Here is a 23,116-nt window from a genome sequence, read left to right as displayed (position 1 = left end):
ATTAATGTAGAGTGATGTCAGTAACATAATATATCTGTGAACTTTTTCTTCAATCTCGAAAAAGTCGCAAAACTAGAAAGATCCTGCACATGTATAGAAAGGTACTTGATTTAATATGCCTTTATTTCCTTTTCTGTTCCCTCCTTTCAATTTAACTCCTTGTTTTTTAACCACTGTAAGGAAAAATCCTTTGCCTTCTTTACAGATAAAACAGTACGCAGAGGAGTCATACTAACAGAGAAATCAGTAAATTATCATATGTATGTTGTTTACATCTTCAAACATTTCTTATATTTGACCATAGAGTTCTCTCTAATTACTAGCTACACTGCTAACATAGGGTTCCTAAAATAAATTGTGTTAGGAAGCTTTTCACTAATGACTGGAGTTTTTAAAGCTCATCAATATTGCCAACTACCTAAAACAAGTATAGAGCTGTCCTGTTTTTTATATTATCAGCATAGACAATTTCTCTTATTCCTTCAGCTAATGTCTGGATTAGGATTAGATCACCAGCAGGATTCTGGCAGCTGGTACAAGGTGACACTTGCAACAGTTCCATCAATCAAACTTACTTCAGGGTTGAGGTTGCTGACCAGTAAAACAGAGTTTCCTGGAATACCAGGAACAGTCACGTGTCCAGGTGCTGCTGATGTGGTGATCATGAGAGAACCAAGTGTTCCAGGAACAGGCGGAACAGAAGGACCTAGAAAGGAATCAGTAGCATCACTTGACATCTCAAAGTGGAAAAGGAAAAATACACAAGCAGATTATATTTGGCAAAAACATCAATATTCAATTCAAAAATGCTTTTAAGGAATTTAGTTATTACTAATATCTGACCATTAAAGCAGGAAGCACCTCCCTTTCACAGAAAAAAGAAATATTCAGCTACACAAACACACCCAAACAAAAGGGGACATAAACTGCAGCCCAAGAAAGGGAAAAAATAATTCAGCACACAAGTTTATCCTGTGCTAGAAAGGAAAATATCACAGTCTAAAAAACTATCTTATTTCTCACTTGATAGCTAGAAAAGGGGAGACTTCCCTTTATTTACTTTGATTGTCATAGCAGTTTTATGATTCCGAAAAAACCAAATGCTTAATTTCTTCTCTTGCAGGTAATCTTTATCATGGCATTTAGGTTCTGTACTTATTAAATGATAAGCTACATGACTATATTTTTTTACTACAGAAACTTATTTTATTGAGTGTATATATATGAGAAAGAATTACAATTAGTCAAATTAATACTGTGTTCTGATCACTATATTTTAAAACAAATGGCTCTGAACAGATGTATTCAGATGAGCCATTAGCCATAACTACAAACACCACATTTTTAGAAAACAAACTTACCTGCTCCCTGAGGAAAGCCCAAGGCTGGGGCAAACCCAGGAGGCCCTGTATATGATGGAAAGATGGTATTTTGGGTGGCTAGAGAGAACAGACAGATTTTTTTAAAGCATATTTTAGATTTTTAGAAAACAGAAGAGATTTCAGCAATCAGAATCAGCTACCAGCTACTATTTTGACTATATCTGTGATTCCAAATGTTTATAAAACTTTTGGGTTAACACTCTCATAGAAATCCAAGATTCTATGTTTTACAAAGACCATTTTCAGCCACTTTTGAAGGCCTCAACATTCGTCTCTAAAATGAAGTCAAGGCAAAATGTAAATGAGAGAAGTTTGAATAGGAAAGCACAGCAGAGATTAGTATCCATTAAAGCCCGTATTCAATGGTTTCTATTCACACAATGGACATGTATTCTAGAAATTTTCTGCAAGTAAATACAGTCAAAGATGTTTTACAATGACGAGACACAACTCCTGAATACTAAGATCAGTATAAGTTAAACAATACAAACCTCTACAACTAATCTGAAGTTCTGAGTTTTACTAGCCGCTGAAATGCATAAAGCATATGTATTCTACTTTTTAAGGAGATTTACTTTCCCAGTTTGTGTAACTTTATAAATAACCAGTGATTTTTATAGCTGCCCTGGACATCACAAGCATTAACTAGATTTGCAACAGCAACACATGGAGAGTCCCAGCATCAAAGATAAGTCAGTGATGTCCACATTAGTATGTGGAGGTTAAGTGCTACCCAGGATAGCACACAAAGCTGTGCTCTAAGCAGCTAGATAGAAGCTTGACCTGTGTATACATTCATACGTAAAGATACACCAGATTTTATTTTTTTTAAATGGGGCATGTATAATCAGAAAACACATTCTACAAGCCTGGAAATTTGTCTATTTAACTACTCAAATCTCCACATCACTGACTAAAATAGAGCTACTAGGAAATGGTTATTGATAGAGATAATACAATACCAAAAGAAGTATCTATTATGAATTACAAAAAGAAATGGAATAGACACCACAAATCAAGTATTCATGAACACTGCATCAGATTACACCTCCTCTTACTTGTGGCAACAAAGCATCTTTCACACAAAACTCTGAACGCATTTATCACACCAAAGCAAGTAAATACATTCTTGAAATGCATGCACTGGTGCATTATACTGACAAGTTCTGGCAATATAGTTATTTATCACTTATGCACAATCCAAGAACAGTAATGGAAACATTAATGAAGAAATAGATCAAGAATTTCTATTCTGCCAAATAAGACCTGCATGTTGCATGCACCCTGACACCAAAATCAGGAATGTAATAATTGTCAAACTGAGCTAACGCAGAAAGATCTGGAATTCTTTCTTGCCTTTTTTTTCCTTTTTTTTTTTTTTAAATTCATTTGCTTCATGGCTATCAGCCTAGCTTTCTAAGCAAGCCAATTTATGTACTTCTGCTAATGTTCACTGGATGCAAGAACTCTTTATATGCAAAATATGTACAAAATCTGTTTGTTTATAGTGCAGTATTTTTTCCACTAAAAGCAAAATAAAATTAAAGAAAAAAGAGAAGAAAAACAAGTTTCAAGAGCAGTTTAGTTTTGCGATTAAGATAACTTCAAGTCTACAATAAAAAACAGAGGCATTATTCTGATAGTTACCAGCTTTGTCTTATAACTTGACATCAAAACAACACCCACTAGTAATAAGAGGTAGTGGAAGTACTCGACTTAGAACATCTTTTGGTCATGCTCTGTAACTAAGCCTCTCAGAACATGCCAATCACAATGTGTGCCTGTTGTCACCACTGACAGAAAGGCTAGGAAGCACACTTCTCCCTGTCTACAGCTATTAATTTTTTTAAAAATATGTGCAGCTGCTTCACTGTGAATGTATTACAGACAAATTTTGCTACAGACATCAGACTATTCCAGCACTTCTTACTCTTACAGTAAAAGAAAACAAGGCTCCTAGCAATGAGAATCTTGTCAGAATGAAGGGGACGATACTGAGAAGCGTTCCTCTGTTATTCTCCAAAAGCATAGTTATTTCTCCCCTACAACCAAGTGCAGAAGTAAAATACTTGAATTGTACTTTTCCCTTCCACTGACATTTCAAATAGTGCAAGTCTAATTAATTAGAATGTATTAGACCTGTAACAGCGCATTTCTATAATGCTGTATGGCAAATTCCACCATCCTCCTCTGCCCCAGACTGTAATGACAGTTGTCCATTACATAAAGATCCAAGACCTGCATTTAAGGGGAGCAGTAAAGACAAAAATCAAGAAAGTAGCGAGTTCAACTCACTTCCCGTTTCTCATCTAAGCTAACTAACTCAACTATCCAAAAAATCAAACCAAATCCAATATTTTCCCTAGCTGCCATAGAAAAGTAAAGGTAAAAAGAGGGAATTATTCTCCCGTACTTTTTACTGTGCTAATCAACTGGACAGCACTTATATCTATCCAATAGTTAAAATAGTTCTTAACTGTGTATTATTGCTAATGGTTGTCATTATAGAGAGAAAAATAGCTAAAATCATTTAAATTGTGTTGTGAGCATTTCTCCAGTATCACTTCAAGCAGACTCTGTTGCCTCAATGCCAAAATAACTTCTAAAATTTAAGAAATTTCCTTAAATTTTCTATTTTAGAAGATGAGTACAGAGATATATAAATAAATATAGAATTTTGTATTTTCTTAAGAGTTTTGTTCCTTGCAGCCCTCAATTATCCTAAAACACATATTTTCAAGCATCCTTAGGTAGCCAATGTCAATTTGTGATGATTTCCATTCTGATACGCAATCTTTACTACATTAGCTGTACTAATGATACCACTTTACAGGATTTTTGTAGTATTTTGTAGATTTTTTACAACACTTTAAATTTGCCAACAAGTATTCATTGTGTTATTATTTCAGATACTCATTTACCATGCCTTGGACTTCATGCTTTCCAAATATTATGGATGTAGCGAACAAAAATGTACACAAAATGTACCCTTCTATGAACCTGATATGAAGCCAGAGCATAAACACGACACAAAAATTACGATCTCAGTATGTATTTATCACTAGAACTAAAGGTTTCTTACCAAAGGGAGTAGATAAGGACGTCTCCACAGTTCGTTGGCCATCACCAAAAGGAAGGTCAACGCGAGTGAAATCTCTACTTTTGTCATTGTTGTACTTCACCGTTAGATTACTTAACTTGGAGAAATCAATGTGCAGAGTGCAGCACCCAGTGTAGATACTATGGCCATCCAGAGACTGAGAAAAATAATTACATTTTCAAAAATAAAACACATCATAGCAGCCACTACTATAAACTTATATTATTATAGCAGTGTGCTGGTTTTGCATTTATTGATGTTTGATGAGGAAAGGAAGACACCTATGGAAGTGATTTTTCCAGAAGTTGTAGCAAAACCCAATCAGTGACTGGGGTTGAATATGAATATTGGTATCTAGTAAAACCAGTAGAAAGTTGACACGCCTCTGGCAATACACACGTTAAAACTAGAGAATTCTGGGAATCTTTCCCTTTTTTCCCAGCCTTGGCAGAGGTTAAGCTGGTCCTGGCTCCCTGCTTGCCACAGGAGGGACTGGGGCTGGCCGGGCCCCGCCTGGGCCAGGACTTTCCTGAGGCCTGCTGGGCCTGGTCTGGCCCCTGGGCCCCAGCAGCTGCTGGCAGAGAAAGGGGAGGCCACAGCTACTAACATCCAGTCAACCTTAAGGCCTGCCCTGCTGTCAGCCTCAGCCGAGGGAGGTGTCCGTCAGGCCCCCAGGAGTGGCACTGGGCCCAGGCTGAGCTAGGCCCAACCTGATGCCATCAAGGGGTATGGGAAGTGTCCAGCAGCCTGCCTGGCTGCCGAGATCCTGGCACAGCTGCAGCACGGCCTGATTTTACCACTTTGGCCACTGCCCCAAGGAACAATCATGCCCTCTGCAGACCTGGGAGAATGTTAACTCTTTCCTTGCACAAATGAAACTTGCAAAGCACTAATGTTTCCCCAAGTGAATGGAAAAGGACAGAGTGAGATGTGGAGAGACACAGCATGAGACTGAAGTCAGTGGAGAGAGAGAGAGAGAGAGGGAAAGAGTAACAGTCCTATGTGGGAGGAAGATTGACAAGTTGCCTGTTTGAGCTGGACTTCTCTTGTGAGGCATGGAGAATGGACTAAAATATCCCTGTAACTTATAGAATGCTTTTTGGGGGGATGCTAAGTTTTAGTCATAGCCGTGAGCTGATGTAGCTGTGATCTAATGGAGAATTTTGAACAGAGGACGATAAAGAGATATGAAGCCCTCTGCCCTCAGGGAAGAAGATGGCCTTTGGGTTTTTTTGAGATGAAGATGATTTTAGAGATGATGAAGAGAACCTCTGTTTTATACTAGAACAATCATCCTTAAACTGTACCCTAAAAAAGCTGATATGCGCATGACCGCAGCTGTGGGAAAAACTGCCAAATGGAAGGGACTTCACGGTTTGCAGTTTCCTGGTGGCTGCAGATTCATGACATGGGAGTCAGCAGAGGACAGTTCTTTTCCTGTGGCAATGTCTCCATGCAATTTCTAAGAGAGGCTCCCCTCCCTAAGAACTGATGAAAGACTACTTTAAAGTGGTGAAATTGACTGAAAATCCCAGGTTTTCTTTCTTATGTCATCAGTGGGAAAGTGAACAGCTGCTGGAAGAGTGGTACTTTGAAAGTTTTACTCTGACACTTATTAATTTTTTCTCTCTTGTAGTTTTTATAATAAACCTGTCTTTATACCCTTTTAAGTTTTGGGCCTGCTTTGTTTCTCTCTTAATCCTATCTCACAGCAGAAAAAGAGCAAATAATTCTAGCAGACACTCAAACCACTGCATTAATTTGAGAAACAGAAATTGGCAAATGTGAAACCACTACATGCAGCCTTTCAGTAATTGAAGGCAGCTTGTAAGAAAGATCAAGACAGATCTTTCAGTAGGGCAGGTTGGTATAGGATAAGGGGTAATGGTTTTAAACTGGGAGGGTTGATTTGGATTAGCTATATGGAAGAAGTTTTTTACAAGGAATGTAATGAAACATTGGGACAAGTTGCCCTTAGAGGAGGCTGATGTCCATTGGACAGGGTTCTGAGCAACCTGATCTAGTTGAAGGTGACCCTACTCACTCCAGGGAATTGGACAGGATGGCCTTTAAAGGTTGCTTCCAATCCAAACTATTCCACCATTATACAGTTTGCATTTGTATCCAAACAGTAATTCACCTTCTGGTATTAAGCCCTCTTTTTAAACACCAAGTAGACAATTACGCTGCCACTATCCTTACCTAAATATCCTGGTAGAGTTCTAGTGTAGTCCACTAGTTAGTACTACATCACTTTGTGCCAACTGGACTAAATATAGCTTTAAGCACGACTTGACTTACTACATTTCTAATCTTACTTCTCTCCCACTCAACACACAGTATCAGATGGTAAATAGGAATACTAATTTGGAAATTTTAACTGCATGAACTGACCCTTACGTGAGGGACTCTAATGAAGGATCTGAAGCACAAGTCAGTAAGGAGTGCTGGAGGGAGATGGGGTTGTCTGCCCTGAAGAAAAGGAGGCTCAGGAGAGACCTTACTGTTCTCTACAATTGCCTGAAAGGAAACTGTAGGGGTTGGCCTCTCCTCCCAGGTAACAAGTGACATGACAAGAGGAAATGGGATCAAGTTCTGTAAGAGGAATTTAGACTGGATATTATGAAAAATTTCTTCATCAAAAGGGTTATCAGGCATTGGAACAGGCAAGTGGTGGAGTCACCATTCCTGGAGGTATTTAAAAGATGTGCAGATATTGTGCTTCACGACATGGTTTAGAAGGGAACTTGGCAGAATTAGGCTTATCATTGGACTCAATGACCTTAAGGGTCTTTTCCAATTTAAGTCTCCAGATGTGGGCATGACTTCAAGTGAAACAACAGAGCAGACAGATCCTGTGCCCAAGAACATCCAGAAGTGGTGCATAATTGTTGTGGGTGACGTCCTGCTGCAGCGAACAAAGGCACCCATCTGCTGACCTGACCATTGGTATAAAAAGGCTTCCAATCTGCCTCTCTAGGACTTGAATCACAGGCATCATTAAAAGATTGCTAAGGTTTTTCTAAACATCTGCCTATTTATTACCTCCTGTTCCCGTTATATGAGGACTAAAGATGAAGGGCAGAGGCCTCCTCAGCAATGTCACTGACAACACAAAGCTGGGAGGAGCGGCCGATAGCCCAGAGGGCTGTGCAGCCCTTCAGAAGGACCTCAGCAGGCTGGAGAGATGGGCAGAGAGGAACCTTCTGAAATCCAGCAAAGGCTAATGCAGAGAAGAGACTGGGGGTCTGATCTGCTGGAAAGCAGCTCCACAGAGGAGCTGGGGGTCCTGGTGGACCATGAGATGCCTGTGGGCCAGAAATCTGTCTTTGTGGGGAATGCCACGGCATCCTGGGGTGCATTATAAAGAGCATTGCCAGCAGGTCAAGCAAGGTGATTCTGCCCCTCTCTACTCAGCACTGGTGAGGCCACGTTTGGAGTGCTGTGCTCAGTTGTGGACTCCTCAGCCCAAAAGAGACATGGAGCTGTTGGAAAGGGTCTAGTGTAGACCTACAAAGATGATTAAGCAAGTGGAGCACCTCTTTCACTAATAAAAGCTGAGGGAGCTGGGCCTGTTCAGCCTTGAGAAGACTGAGAGGGAATATTATCAATGATTTTTGTTTTGATAGACTCATGCAGGTCCTGGAGTATATGCTATACATTTATTTGCAGTTGATGATACAGTGCTGTCCTCTTCACTAAAGAGAGATGTCGAAGTTATTCACGTGCAACAAGATGTTAGAATGGTAAGAAATCACAAAGTTAACAGTCTAAATATTCTTAATGGTACCCCTGTCCCTAAGCAGGGAAAACCTTCAACAAACAAACAAAATCAAGCTGAATACACTATACTTACCATTTTGGCATAATATGCATTCGTTGCATCGGCATACTGGAGCAGAGCTTGAAACTGATTGTTCTTATGGAACATGATAATCTTCACAACAAAGCCAAATTTAGAGAAAATCTGTTAGGGAAAAAACATGGGCTTTAAGAAGCAGTGAATAATTTATGCATACTAAAAACTGGCATATAATATTCCAAACAAATTTCTGAAAAATATTTCTGTTGTGAGAGCTGAACAAAAATTGTGTGAACTCAGAATTTTGTTTCAGTTTAAAAAAAACAATTAAAGAAAGGCTACAAAAGATGGGAAAGAAGGATAAAATTTCCTTAAAGAATTAGCAACATCTAATCAAATAAGAACAAGGAAGGACAGTCCAAACAGGTATTTGTCCAGCGTCTGCAGATAAATTGTGGATAATGAATCAGAGTTGAGGCTTGAGAAATGGACTTCACATGCTATGAGAATCACAGTGTGATTCTCATAGCATCACTCAACATGTTGAGTTGGATCATCAACCAAGTCCAGTTCCCAGCTCTGGACAGGACACCCCAAGGGTCACACCATGTGCCTGAGAGCATTGTCCAAAGGCTTCTGGAATTCTGTCAGGCTTGGTGCTGTGATCACTTCTCTGGAAAGCCTGTTCCAGAGCCCAACACCCTCATCCCCCAACTCAGCTTCATGACATTTCCTCAAGTCTTATCACTGGTCATAACAGTGAAGAGTACCTGCTCCTCCCACTTTCCCTCTGAGGAAGCTGTAACTGCACTGAGGTCTCCCTTCAGTCTCCCCTAGGTTGAACAGACCAAGTGTCCTCAGCCACTTCCGATAAGGCCTTCTCTCCAGACCTTGTACACTGCTGACTCATATTCAAGTTGGCATTGACCAGGATGTGCAAGTCCCTTTCCACAGTGCTGCTCTCCAGTCTCTTGTTCTCTAGCTCATACACGTTCCCCTTCCCTGTTCAAAGCTAGTTTAAAGCTCTGTCAACATACCCCACTAGCTCTTACACCAGAACTGTTGTTCCCCTCTGAGAAAGGTGCATCACATCAGTTATCAGTGGAATGGGTGTTGAAGAGATTATCCCATGGTCAAAAACCCCAAAATTTATTCAACTACACCACGGAGCCACCTGTTGATCTGATGGATATGTCTATTTCTATCAATATTATTCCTTGTTACTGAAAGTCAGTTGAGATGGAAACTGCTAACTGCATTTCAAAGTATCCACCTTTATGTTCTGTACATCAGACAAATTGTGCAGATCTGTTGAACAAAAATACAATTTAAACAGGTGAGGTGCTAATTAAGACCCACCGCCTAAACTAGAAAACAAAGAGGAAAGAAGCAAGACAAAGACCTATATTTGAACCTACCCCTACACTTTATAATCAAAAGATATTTATTACAAACATAAGCATTGCAGAAATACTTTTAAAGGCTGAATTTAAATATATATGCATTCAAAATGAGAGTGTGTATTATATGAAGGTGTTTATACAAATGCAAAGCCACAAAGAGTGAGGACATTATTAATGTCCTGAAAATTAAAGCTAGGACATATCATGCAAGTTGAGGGAAAAAAAGTCCAGATTAACAGTCAAAGAGGAAAGGTGAGTTTAAGAAATACAAATAGTTTTTAAACAAACTGTTAGAATCAATGCAAAGCCAGGAAAACAGAAACCCCTGGAAAATATTAAACCTGTAGTGGAAGAAAAGGCTGTAGAGGTGATTTCCCTAGAGAAGAAGAGAACCCTGGAAAAATGCCTTGGGAAACCCCACTCAAAATGCCAAAAGCAAGAAGCTTATTCACATGTTTAAATATGCAAATGTTACTAGAAGGTTCCTCATTCTCTGTGTTATCATAGCTTAATTTTTGCTGCAGGAATTTTAATATTCTTAATTATTCTCCCCCACTGGACTCTTCTCTCAGACCCCACCTTAACTTCCCACCCACATCAGGGTATATAAGTACTCCTGTCAGACCCTAGACCCTGCCTTTAGCCCCTTGTTACTGCCCTTGGTCCAGTTCGCTCCAATACAGTGGATATCTTATTGTTTGTTGTTTTTGTATTATTAAAATTGCTTTTTGGACAACTGGATCAAAGCTGTCTCTCTCTCCATTAAGTTACCACAGGGCTGAGTCCTGAGGACACTCAAAAGGCTCTGAACATCTGGGCTCAGAGCCCTGGGAGTTTCATCTGGCACCTGAACAGGGACTCCTGGTATCCAGGGTACCTTCCAGGCCCTTTCTCCAGGAGCTGAGCATAGGAACTCTTCTTGTGAGTGTGCCAGCAGTGGGTCGAGGAGGAACTCTTTCAGGCGAGAGAGCCAGGAGGAGGCTGCTCTAGCAACGACCTTTGGAAGAAGGTAGACTCAGGGGAAGATAAGAGAAGGGCAACACCAGTCTAACAATGCAGTACAGATGTCTGTAGTCAAGAGAGAGCAATTAACAAGGTTTTTGAGTTGAAGTTTGCTAACTGGGGGAAGAAAAATTTATTCAGAGACAAAAAAAAACCCCAAAACAAACCAAACCCCAGTGACTTGGAAGAACCTGGAAATGCCAATCCCCACTTCTCCTTAAGAGTTTTTCCATTGGACACTCCAGCATACAGGCACAGGGCTGAAATGGCAGATGCCTGTGCCCGTGGGGGCCTGGGGAGAAATGTGGCTCATCTGGTGACCCCACTGTCCCGTGCCTGTTGGCACCAAACTCTCCACCTGGGGTCCCACAACGGCAGCATGCAACCCATTCTGGACACCCTCCCCTCCCCCAGCTCCATCCCACCAGTTCCCCTGCGTTTTCCTCAGCCCTCTGACCTAACACCACACACCCTAGCCGCCTTTCCCCAGGGCGGCGGGCCGCTCCCTGGGTGGCCTCAGCTCGCTGTGGTCCCTGCCCGCCCCGCCGCGGGCAGCATCAGGAGCAGGGCAGAGGCAAACCACAGTTGGTCGCTTCAAAAGCGTCATTGCCCACACCACGGGAAGCCCGAGTGGCGTCACCTGATCCCACGTACCCCCTACATGGCCATTGCGACTGGACTGCCGCTGCAACCCCGTCACAGACCCCGTCTGCACTCCTTCGCAGCATACCCACTACCTGGAAGAGCCAGAATCTAATGAAGCCATGTGGAAGCACAAGACTCACTGTGTACTTTTCCAGCTTGGTGCCAGCCACCTTTTCCTCACATATCCTGACACCTGATAACATGCAATGTGTGCTGACTGTGCTGCTGGCCCTCTGTGGTGGAGAAGGCAGAGAGGACCATTCTCTCGGGGTTGTAACCAGAAGCCCCACTCCCATCTCCTGTGTGCTATGTGCTGCTCCGAATGTCACTCCTGGCTGGTGGCTCCGCTGCTTTCAGCGGTCTGTGCTGCCCCAGACACAACGTGGCACCCCGCCTATGTCGCAGCACCAGGTGACAGCGGCTCCAGCCACCCGGCCCTCTCCCGGCTGCGGTGGAGGGGCCAGAGGACATCCCTCCCTGTGGCTGCCCGCCCTGGGCAGCAGCGGCAGGAACGGGCCGTGCGCGGTACTGGTGGCAGCCCCAGCCGATCCCGCACATGCGGCGGTGGTGGCTCCTCCTGCCCGCACTGTAGTGACTCTGCCGCATCCACCCCGCAGCGGCGCTAAAAGAAAAAAAAAATGGTAGCCAAATACAAGCCGCACCTCTATACATTTGTTAGTTTTGTTATGACTGAAATTTTCCTAATGAAAGTCTGCTTTGTTAGATGTGAGGTCATGCTACAGCATTTGGCTAGATTCTAGTGTTTAATTCTGCTAACTAGTTTTCATATTTACCCACTTAAAATTAAGCTAAAGGTTTTTAAAGGTGCCTTTTCTGGAACTGATGTGAGATCATGTCAGCTAGTTTTCAGAGAGGGATGCTGTTAAACATTTGCAAAAGTAAGTAACATATAACAAAATTAAAATCAAAATCTTGTCTCTTAAGTGTTTATTTTTACTAACCTTCAAACTCTATGCCTGGCACAGACAAGGATCCAGCCATAAGATACTATTTGATGTTACTTGTGTGTATTCCTTTGATTATTCATAAGTTGTTTATGTTAGGGAACTTTTTTCAGTAAAGATTAATAAAAGGGTTTTTTTAAGATATATTAGGGAAACCCTCTTGACCAGAACCTTGGCTCTGGCCAAGCCATGGCCCTGGCTGGCAAGAAAAAATGCCGTCAAACCCAGGTGTTTCTGTCCTAAGCACTTAAGCAGTTATAAGCATTTTTGTTTAGTAATGCTTATTATTTTGATTAGATGTATTGTCTTTTCTGTTCGTAATAAGATAAGTACGTATTATGCTAAACACCCTTCTATATTTAACAGGATAAATTATTTTCATGTTATAGCTGTTAAAACGGTAAACAACTGAGTACTGACAACCTATTTAGCTACTACAACAAACAAATTATCTGCCTTAAGATAAAACCATCTAATTAGTGAAATGAAGATACCATCTAATTAGTGAAATGAAGATACCATAACCGACTCAATTTTTATCAATGAGGCAAAGTAGCAAATTTTACTCTGAAGTCACACATATTAATCTCAGCAGCACAACCTATTTACAAAACTGTAAGCTGCCATCACCAACTCATGACAACCAGACATGCTAACACAGGTGACCTAGGGTGACTTTATGATGCTTGGTATCCCCAGTCATCCATTCTGTTCGTGCTGTATATTGAGTTCTGTGCCTTTAAGACTTTCACTTTTGAGAGTGAAGCGGGGAAAGAAGAAGCACCGAGTTTGTTTTGAGAAAAACTGCCTGACTCCTACACATTCCTTCTCTGGTGTGTGCATTCAGCCTAGGCTCAGACAGACTGTGGGACAGAGATCTTTTTGCTTTTAGTTAGTTTTAGCTAGCTGAGGCAGAGAAGTTCCCTGGACTGGTTTTTTTCCCCCCTTTTTCTTGGGACTGTTTAAACCTGCTCTGGACTGAAAAATCCAGAGGAACACCGGGGAGCTCTCACCTGTGACCCACTGGGGCCTGGACCTCTGAACTGATAAGAGACTGAGAGAGCTGAGCTACCCAGGGCAAGGACTTTCCGAATTTACCATCTCACTTCAGAGCAACGAAAGGTTTTATTGTTTCATATTATTCATTCTTTGTGCTTGCGGGCACTTTGTTAAATAAACAGTTCTTTCCATGTTTCTATGAGGAAGCTCTTTCACAGATCAGTTGGGGAAAGGGACCATTTGGGCTTGCTCCCCAGAGAAACCCTATTCAGGGGTTTGCTCCCAAATTTGCCCTAAACCAGGACAACGCATAAAACATGCCTTTGAAAACCAGAGATGTATGGAGAAACCACACGGACTGGGGTAGCCAAAGCCCTGTTCACCTTTACAATATTGCAAAACCCTCAAAACCCTGTCATCTTAAATAATTTTTGTATTATAGTCTTCTAGTGATGTCCAGTTACCTAAACCTAAGGTATTGGTATGGGACTTTGTCCCTTGGGAGCACAGAAATGCATGTATTTCCACAGATGCCAGTATTCAACAGATAACAACCGTCTGCACCAGCTGGATGGAAATCCGAGACCTTTGGAATGACAACTCACCTGTAACTTCACCTAGACCTCGAGAGCTAGACATGTCCTTTAAAGGACATTCATTTACTAGCAAAAGGAAATGCTACCCCTCTGATAGTTTTTAAGTTGGTTTGTTTATAATGTTCAAGTTGTAACTTGTAAGGTTTAAGTAAATAGCTTGCAGCAGGCCACCCAGTAACACTGTACCTTTGATAGCTCCTGGACATGATAGTAAAAAATTTAAGGGAACACACCAATAGCTAGAAAGATTAAGTTTATCGGATTAGTGACACGATAAATATTTCTCACCCCTACAGACAATTAAGTAATAAGGGGGATGAGTATGAAGGTGTAGTAAGTCTGATGAAGGTATGTCTAGTTTTTCATTTGTTTAAAAACTCTTTTAACAAATGATTAAGTTTTACTTTTCTGTTCTTAATAATAAAGTGTCTTTCTTTTCTGCCTCATATGTTAAGCTACAAATTTTCATTAACAGAAAAGGTGACATTTAGTAAGAATGAAAAAGCCAGTGAAGAAAGTGCATGTAAGGTATTTGATAATAAGACAAGGAGTGATAGTATAAAAGAGAGGAAAAAGAAAAGAGGAGATAGTGAGAGAAATACTGAAAAATAATACAAGTGGTTTACTAAGAATAAAAGGCACTGGGTAGAGAGCAAAGAAATGAAAGAAAAAGTTTCAATTAAGTGTTATATTAATCACTACGCTAAACTTACTTTCTTACCTATATCTTTTACCCCTTAAATATGTCAAAACAAATTCCTTGTATGTGTCCTGCTTACATTTACCCAAATAACATCTCATGTGAGTCTTGAAATAATCTAACCTGTAAATGTGAGTTCTATATTACCAACAAAAAGCAGCAAAAGTAAATGAAGCAACAACCCAAGTTAAATTAATGCCAAGTCACAGTCACCAAATATGCTGCATCTTCTGGCCTAAAGACCACAGGAAAATGTTCCTTAAAAATTAAAGTACTATAAGAAAGACTTAAAAAAATCAAAATGGACAACAAAGACTGGTTCAATTAACTTTTTAGGGCTGGAACCTATCCTCATATGTACTCTCCACAGCTAAAACTGGACTGTTAATGTTCTTAGTAGTTACAATAATTGTTTCCTCTTGTTCGTTTAAACTCATGTACAAAACCTTAGAAAAAACAATTTCTCTTTAGAAAAACAAGAAGGGGGAAATGTAGTGGTGATTTCCCCAGGGAAGAAGAGAACCCTGGAAAAATGCCTTGGGAAACCCCATTCAAAATGCCAAAAGCAAGAAGCTTATTCACATGTTTAAATATGCAAATGTTACTAGAAGGTTCCTCATTCTCTGTGTTATCATAGCTTAATTTTTGCTGCAGGAATTTTAATATTCTTAATTATTCTCCCCCACTGGACTCTTCTCTCAGACCCCACCTTAACTTCCCACCCACATCAGGGTATATAAGTACTCCTGTCAGACCCTAGACCCTGCCTTTAGCCCCTTGTTACTGCCTTGGTCCAGTTCGCCCAATACAGTGGATATCTTATTGTTTGTTGTTTTTGTATTATTAAAATTGCTTTTTGGACAACTGGATCAAAGCTGTCTCTCTCTCCATTAAGTTACCACAGGGCTGAGTCCTGAGGACACTCAAAAGGCTCTGAACATCTGGGCTCAGAGCCCCGGGAATTTCAAAAGGCCATAGGTAAGTATAAGCATAAGCATCTCTTGCCAGCCTCTTAGGCCTAAGAATCAATGATACAAGACTAATGACCCAACCCTTTGGACCCAGTTTTTCCAACTCTCAGAAACAAGATTTTAATGCTGCAGTCATCATATAGTCATGGAAAACAGAACAGAAACCTTCTCACAGCAATTTAGAATTAGTCTTTGAGTTCCTGCTCATCAAGCACTTCCTCTTAAGAAATGCCTAAAACCAGCTTCTTAATATATGCTTTTCCATGTTTATCCAGAAAACTTAATAGACCCTTTTGAGGTAATGAAATTTAATGTATTCCTGTCTTGGGCTGCAATATGTAACCAAAACTGTGTATTCTATTTTCCATCTGTTGAAACTGGTTGAGGAAGTTTTCTTTTCCTTTATCTCTTGTATAACCCATTCCTCATAACTCCAGGGGGGATGGGGCAGGTGCCTTCTGTTAATACGTCAGTTGTTAAAACCAGGTGGAGCAATGTTCCATATCTCTTCCACAACCCATCCTCCCTCCAGGGGGATATCTTCTGTTGATGGGCCATAAAGGCTCACCACATGACTAATAACATCATCCCATTGTGTGATGCTCCACCCAGTGGGAAGAGCCAAGCACTTCTGCCTGTGTAAAACGTGAAATTCAGCACAACAGGACAGCCTGTTTTCCACTGGATTCCAGAGGAAAACTGGACCCATCTTGCCACCAGTGGACCCTTTCTACAGGATCATCTCTACTCCAAAAGAACCGCATCCGTTACTCCGGGAGGATTTATCTGCACTGCTTCCAAGACCCTGACCAACAAGGTGTCAGGTCATATTCTGACTCTGTCAGGGTTTCTAGGATTTTTTTGTTCGCTTGGGGTATTTTTGTACTACTAGATCTGTATTTTTAATATTCCTAGTAAAGAACTGTTATTCCTATTCCAATATCTCTGCCTGAATGCTCCTAATTGCAAAATTATAATAATTTGGAGGGAGGGCATTTACATTCTCCATTCCAAGGGAAGCTCCAGCTTTCCCTGGCAGATACCTGTCTTTCCAAACCAAGACAACTCCCTTCCTGTTTGATTTTAAACCTAAACACACTGTATGTATCAATTTTGTTTCTGCTAAGATAACACTGAATTTTCAACTTCTTACAATAAATATTTTAAAGTGAATTGTGGTTTAAAAAGTTACTTTCTTGTCAAGCAAGACAACTCACAAAATACAATCCAAGTATGAGATGACAGATTGCTTAGTGGTGCCTCCATATGATGCTATACTTGTCAGTGAAAATACCCACTTCCATTAGCCTTACCACACAAAGTAAAAGTTATATTGTAGCTATTGGGCACAAAGTGCTGCTTTAATTAGAGGAGATTATCCCTTATTAAAAACTCTAAATAAGATCCCTTTTCAAATATTGCTAAATTTTCAAGACATATTGGAAAAGTAGAGTGAGAGCAATTCAAATACTGAAAACACAGTTGTGCTGCACTGAAGTAGACTAAAAGGAAATGAAAGTAAATTAATATAAATTTCCTCTTTGTTGTTGCATTCTTAGAACTAGTACAGCTCCCATAACCACAGGAGCTTGTTCTGAGGTTATTCTGAATGCAATAATAATCCTAAGCAGCTGACAGTATTTTTTCAGCTTCAGTAATGAGTGAGCAACACTAAAAGACACATACAAAGGTTTAGGTCAGGCAAATTGCTATATCCAAGTGACAACTAATATGTACACTTGTTAATCAGTATCATGGTGAGGAGATACAGAGAAACAGAAAATTTTAAGAGGTAAGAGGGAAAACAGAGTGTTGCTAAAAACAACTACTGTTTGAGATCTTCGCAGAGCAGGAAAAGAATCTTCCAGGACTGCAGGTTCCTACAAAATCATCCCAGTTATTCTAAATTGTATTATTTAAGAAACTTGTATGTGGGGCATGATTTTTACTGCATAAATTACTACCAATTACAAAAGCTTCAAGTATGAAAAACTTTGCAGTCTTTGTAAAGTATCAACAGATCCTCTGGACACAAAGAAGCGGTCTCAAAGTTATTAGTTTTAAACTTAGAGCTTTCAATAGCATATTCCAAATACCTAGCAGAAGTTAACAGTAATGTCTTTCATGACCATAGCCTACCATTATTCTAAGCTTTCAGAGGTAGTCAAATGCCATTCTAAAGATGAACAATCAAAAACATTTATTCAAGCAACTTGCGTATTACATCAATTGCACCGTGGCATAAAAAGTGAATATAAAACCCTAAATATAAAGCAAACTATAAAGCTTACTCAGCAGAAAGAGTACTATGGAGTCAATATTTCACTAACTTAAGCAGAATTAACAGTTCAAGTTTGTTGCTGCTTCCACAGTGAGGAACTAAATAAGAAAACATGGATCTAAGTAAGAAAACATGAAATCTGAGTACTAAAGCCCTGTCTACTTGAATTTCATTTACGTAGAACTATTTCAAACCTAGATGCCTGGATTCAGAAAATTACTTTAAAGAGACAGTCCTCACTCAGAAGATTCAGGAACCAGAAGTACTTAAAAAAATAACTAATGGATTTGTAGTAGCAACATTGAAACAGATTGTGACTTTTTAAAAGCAATCTTCATTACCTGATACAGTATATCTAAAGTGATGGGGTAACAAACATTTTCAACAATGATTCGAAGAACAGACCCATGACTTGGAAGGACCCCACCTTCAGCAGCAGGAGCACTTGTAATACCCACGTTTCCATGCTGCACAGCATTCATACCTTGTAATGCAGCTTGGTGTCTCTGAAATTAAGTCATAGCAGAAAGCACAATTATTTTACATATACATTATTCATACTGAAACAAAGTTCTTCTACATGAAAAGGACATAAAACATAACTTAAAGAATATATATTTCCTTCATATTATTGATTCCCACATTCATAAATAAAATATAACTCTTACTTTCCATGCTCCTCCCTTACAACTAGTCAGTGTAATTCACAGAATTGCAAGTATTTTTTAGCTTCACTAGGATTTCATTCTCTTCAGGAACTAAGATTTGATGGGGATAAGCTTAAAGGTGCACATCCTACTCTTCTTTAAGAGCAAAGCCATCAACCACAAAAACCAGGTTCAAATCTCACTCCTCAAACTAGACTTCTGTGATTACACAAGTCTCTTCACTTGTTTTTCACGGGCTTTCCCCAAAAAGGTCTTCATACTTCCTGTGATTAGTAAGACCACAGAGAGGTGTTCCTTTCCAAATGCGTTATTGTGACCTGAAGTCATGTCTCACCTACGCTATTTCTTTGGAAGACAGATTAAACAGGGCACATAGCACATGTTACCTGGTTTCAGAAAAATTTAACCCAGCAGAATAACCTGTACTTCATGGCTCAGCCTAGGGACTGGGACAGTAACAATATTCAGCTGCTCTACTACATTCTCTTTAAAATATAGATAAAACTCAAATATAAGTGCCAAACAGCTCATCTTTAAAAGTCTGTTATAGAAGAAAGCAAGTGTCATGTACCAAGTTTAAAATACTCAGAAAGAGACCCAAGGAGTCTTATTTGCAAATATATGTATACTTTTCCTGAGGCTGTTATGCAAATCACATTCTTAAAACAAAAATCTTGTTATTTATTTGGTTTTGCAGATAACAAACTGATCCAGCAATCTTAGATGAGGAAAGAGACAAGTAGTATTTAACAGACTGACAAGCTTGCAAGACTTCAGTGACTTTTGTGTCAGCACAAATGAATGATTTTTGCCCAAATCAGTACTGTCAACATTCATAAAGAGAAAAAAAAAAATTATCTATACATCACAGTATATAACTTATGTATCTAAATGGGAGGTCAATTGAAATTCATCCAGGAATCCAAAATCCAGTATTAAGCCCTAGAGTACTCTGCTAGTGACTGGACCCCAGCATTATGCCACTGATCAGAACCATTTTAGCCTTTCAAATCACCTCACAGTTCACTTAAGTAGACTGCATTAATCAGTTCATCTATTGGCATGCTACTGGAAACAACATTGAAAGTCTTGCCAAAGTTGAGATAAACAATATCCTCTTGTCTCATCCACCAATCCACTCATCTCACCATAAAAGGCCATCACATTGGTCAGGCATAAGGTCCTTTTAAAAACCTATACTTGACTATGACTAACCACTTTCTTCTCCTTAGAATGTCTAGAGACAGTTTCCAGAATGAGTTGCTCCATTCCTTATCCAGGGACCAAAGTAAGGCTGATCAAGCAGTGGTTCCCAAGATCTTTCTTTTGATCTTGCTTGTTGTCGTTCCTTAGGACAGGAGAAGGATTTTCTTTTTTCTAGTCCTCATTAACTTTTTCCAACTGCCACGATATTTTCAAGATCATATAGTGGCATTGCAATGACATCAATCTGCTCCCTCAGCATTCAAAAATGTATCTCACTAGGGCCATATTATTCAATTATTTTATGTGTTCTCTAATGTGATTCTTCTCTACTTCCTTCATCAAGACTTGCACAATTCTCATGTGCTTGGTAATACCAAGGGCAAGTGTTAACCACTACAGGCTGCCAAGAAGATTCTCAGTAATTCAGCCTTTTCCATCTCCTTTGTCCCTGCCCCATGTAGCAGCAGGCATATTTATTAAAAAAACAAAACAAAACAAAACAAACAAAAAAACCCACACCAACAAAAAAACCCACCACCTTATTTCTACTGCTGATACACTTCAAGGAACCAAACTTGCTGCTTTTCACATCTCTCAGAGACAACTCCATGTGACCTTTGACTTTCCTAACCATATCCCTGCATGTTCAGATAACACTCTATAATCCTCCTGGGGTGCCTGTTTATGATTACAACTTCTCTATGCCTCTCTTTTATGCTTAAGCGCAGTCAGGAGCTCCTTGGTCATACAAGGAATCCTCCTACCACCTTCACTTGATTTCATGGTCGTCATGATAAACTACTTTTGAACTTGAGCTCCTCCTCAACTGTTTTATAGTTCTGCTGCTCCCTGTCTGTAAGACGTCACTCAAAATTATATGTATCAGAATTTGTCTACTGATATAGTGAAGAGCAGCCTGCTTATTTACTGGTGTTGTGGTTTAACGCTGGTATGCAGTGAAGTGCCACACAACTGCTCAGTCACTTTCCTTTAGCACAATGGGAGAGGGAATTGGAAGAGTGGAAGTGAGAAAACTCATGGGTTCAGTTACAGATAACTGAACAGGCAAAATATACAAGTAAGGCAAAGCAAGGTGCTTAAACACCTGTCCCATTGGGAGAGAGGTGTTTAAACATTTCCAAGAAAGTAGGAATTTCAATGAGCTTAACAATTACTTGGAAAGAAAGAGGCCACAACTCTGAACATCCCTTCTTCCTCACCATTCCCCCAGCTTTCAATGCTGAGCCCAACATCATACAGTGTGGGACATCCCTTGGGTCAGTTGTGATCAGCTGTCCTAGTTGAGACCCTTTCCATCTTCTTGTGCACTCTCACTGGCAGGGCAACATGAGAAGCAGAAAAGGACTTAATACTTCCTGTCACAAGCTGCTATGAGGAAAATTAACTCTGTCCTAGCCAAAACCAGTACATAACTAATGCAATTATATCCCTTTAAATGGAAATATTGTACTTACAGCCTGATTATGTTGATTGTCAGTCCTAAGTTCCTTGTAATTGGAATACTGAATATAAACTGGCTGATTGTGGAGGTGAGGTGTAGCAGGAGTGTAGTAGTTCACCATAGAAACAGCAGCATCTATAGAAGCCATTTCCAAAAATGCCTGCAACCAATACACAACTGATTTCAATGCTGTTTTTGTTTACAGGAGAGAAAAAAAGCGTAATTTTTCCCAATTCTACTCTCACTAGAAAAAGATTACTGATTTGCTCAGCATTAAAATGCATTTATGTGTGCATGTTTATGGGGCTGTTTTATTCAATTTGTGGGTTTTCTTAGTAAGTTATACATGTAAGTACATTATGTCATTTAAGAAGAGGTGGAGTAAGTATGATACATGGGAAGTAAGGCTGCTAGAAGTACCACACTGCTAATCAATTCATTAAATTCCTGAAACCAAGCACTATTACCTAGGTAGCTGATATGCATACTGATCAAAAAAGCTGGAACAGAACATTAACCATCCATCAGTGTCACTTGTCTATTATGGAGCTACCGGCTCCACATCAGTTTATGCATTGTAGTAATCCAGCTTAGTGTGCCAGACAATTTTTTGAATTAATTATTATTATATTAATAATTATTATTATTTTTAGGACTTCTGTATGTCTTCATGACAGAAACTCCTCTGCCACATTTACTAGGATTAAACATGTCAAAATTAACATGCGTGTTGGTAACTTAAGCAGGCAGACTCTTTGAAGATATATGTCATCAATAGTGACAATGTAGTTCTTTATCATCTCTATGTTCTCACATAAAGTGGATATAAAGTTTAGCAATATTATCTAGTCCAACAAATTTCTAGTCCATTATTTAATCCAAAAGCATATTAAAAACTTAAAATAAATTTCAAAATATCCTTTCCCATGTAAAAATATGAAAATCTTCCACTATCAATGAAATATTTAGACATCGTTTGCAATCATTTCACTCAAGCACAAGATCAAAATTATCATAACAGGAACCACATCTTCAGTCTTTCTCTTGTTATTGAAACACTGAAAACAACATACCTGACCTTTTCCTCTTAGCATCAAGAGATTGGTTACTTTGCCAAAAGGGAGACCTAATGAAACAACTTCTGCTCCGGTAACATCACTTGGAATTCGACGAATATGAAGGACACGTGAAGGGGAATATGACGATCTGTTTCCTTTACCTTTTTTCTTCTCATTATCTAAAATATTTTAGGGAGGGAGACAGACAAGCAAACAAGACAAACCCATTGCACAGTGTACATATCAAAACATAAAGGAGAGAAACTGCTGCCTCAGCACTGACATTGACTTAGGTATAGTTCTTTGAACCTTAAGGATATTTCATATCTAACAAAGCGACAATGTAAGAAGACATCACCAGCTATTCCAAATCTTGATAGCAAGGGGAGGGTGGGGTATGTTTGGCTTTGCTTTGGACTTGTTTATTTTCTGGAGATTTCATTGTTGTTTTTCTGTTGTTTTGGTTTTTTTAATGGGAGGCCAGTAACTTCCCCCCAAATGCCTGCATAAGATATTTACAAAATGTCAGTTGCACAGAAGAGGGGAAAGTCCTCTTAATAATTGGGAAGTAATACATTAATTTTCCTTTTATCATCAACTTATCTTTCTGTGACTGAGTTGCTAACTCAAGGTTTGGGGTTTGTTTTTACTTTATTGAAGAAAGCCTGCTGGTCCAAATGATTTAAATTTTTAAAAGGTTTCTGAAAAAGATAGACAGCATGAAATCCATACAAACTCTTAAGTCCTCCGCTTTAACATACTGCTAGAAGTGGGGGTGTTTTTTAACATATGCCTATTTGTATCCTGTAAGTGACTGATTTGGATTGGTAGGTGACCAATGACTACATTTCAAGAACATTACTCAGTACCCTTGAG

General features: G+C 39.6%; 1 protein-coding gene across 5 annotated transcripts in view; it reads right to left on the bottom strand.

The window, feature by feature from the left end:
• The window catches only part of PTBP3 (polypyrimidine tract binding protein 3), a 54,332-nt gene that overhangs the window by 14,878 nt on the left and 16,338 nt on the right, over positions 1 to 23,116 (bottom strand). For 4 of the 5 annotated variants that reach the window (XM_040089793.2, XM_040089796.2, XM_040089794.2 and 1 more), the window contains 7 exons: positions 22,256 to 22,419; positions 21,196 to 21,342; positions 18,188 to 18,352; positions 8,339 to 8,449; positions 4,465 to 4,639; positions 1,362 to 1,439; positions 576 to 706 (listed from right to left, as the gene is read on the bottom strand). In XM_040089793.2, the coding sequence (XP_039945727.1) occupies positions 576 to 706; positions 1,362 to 1,439; positions 4,465 to 4,639; positions 8,339 to 8,449; positions 18,188 to 18,352; positions 21,196 to 21,342; positions 22,256 to 22,419 (971 nt within the window). The remainder of the gene's footprint in view (positions 1 to 575; positions 707 to 1,361; positions 1,440 to 4,464; positions 4,640 to 8,338; positions 8,450 to 18,187; positions 18,353 to 21,195; positions 21,343 to 22,255; positions 22,420 to 23,116) is intronic. The other variant, XM_040089795.2, reaches the window with a different exon arrangement.

This window comes from Hirundo rustica, chromosome Z (assembly GCF_015227805.2).
Source record: "Hirundo rustica isolate bHirRus1 chromosome Z, bHirRus1.pri.v3, whole genome shotgun sequence".
NCBI classification, from domain to species: Eukaryota; Metazoa; Chordata; class Aves; order Passeriformes; family Hirundinidae; genus Hirundo; species Hirundo rustica.
This window is presented reverse-complemented; position numbering and strand designations above follow the sequence as displayed.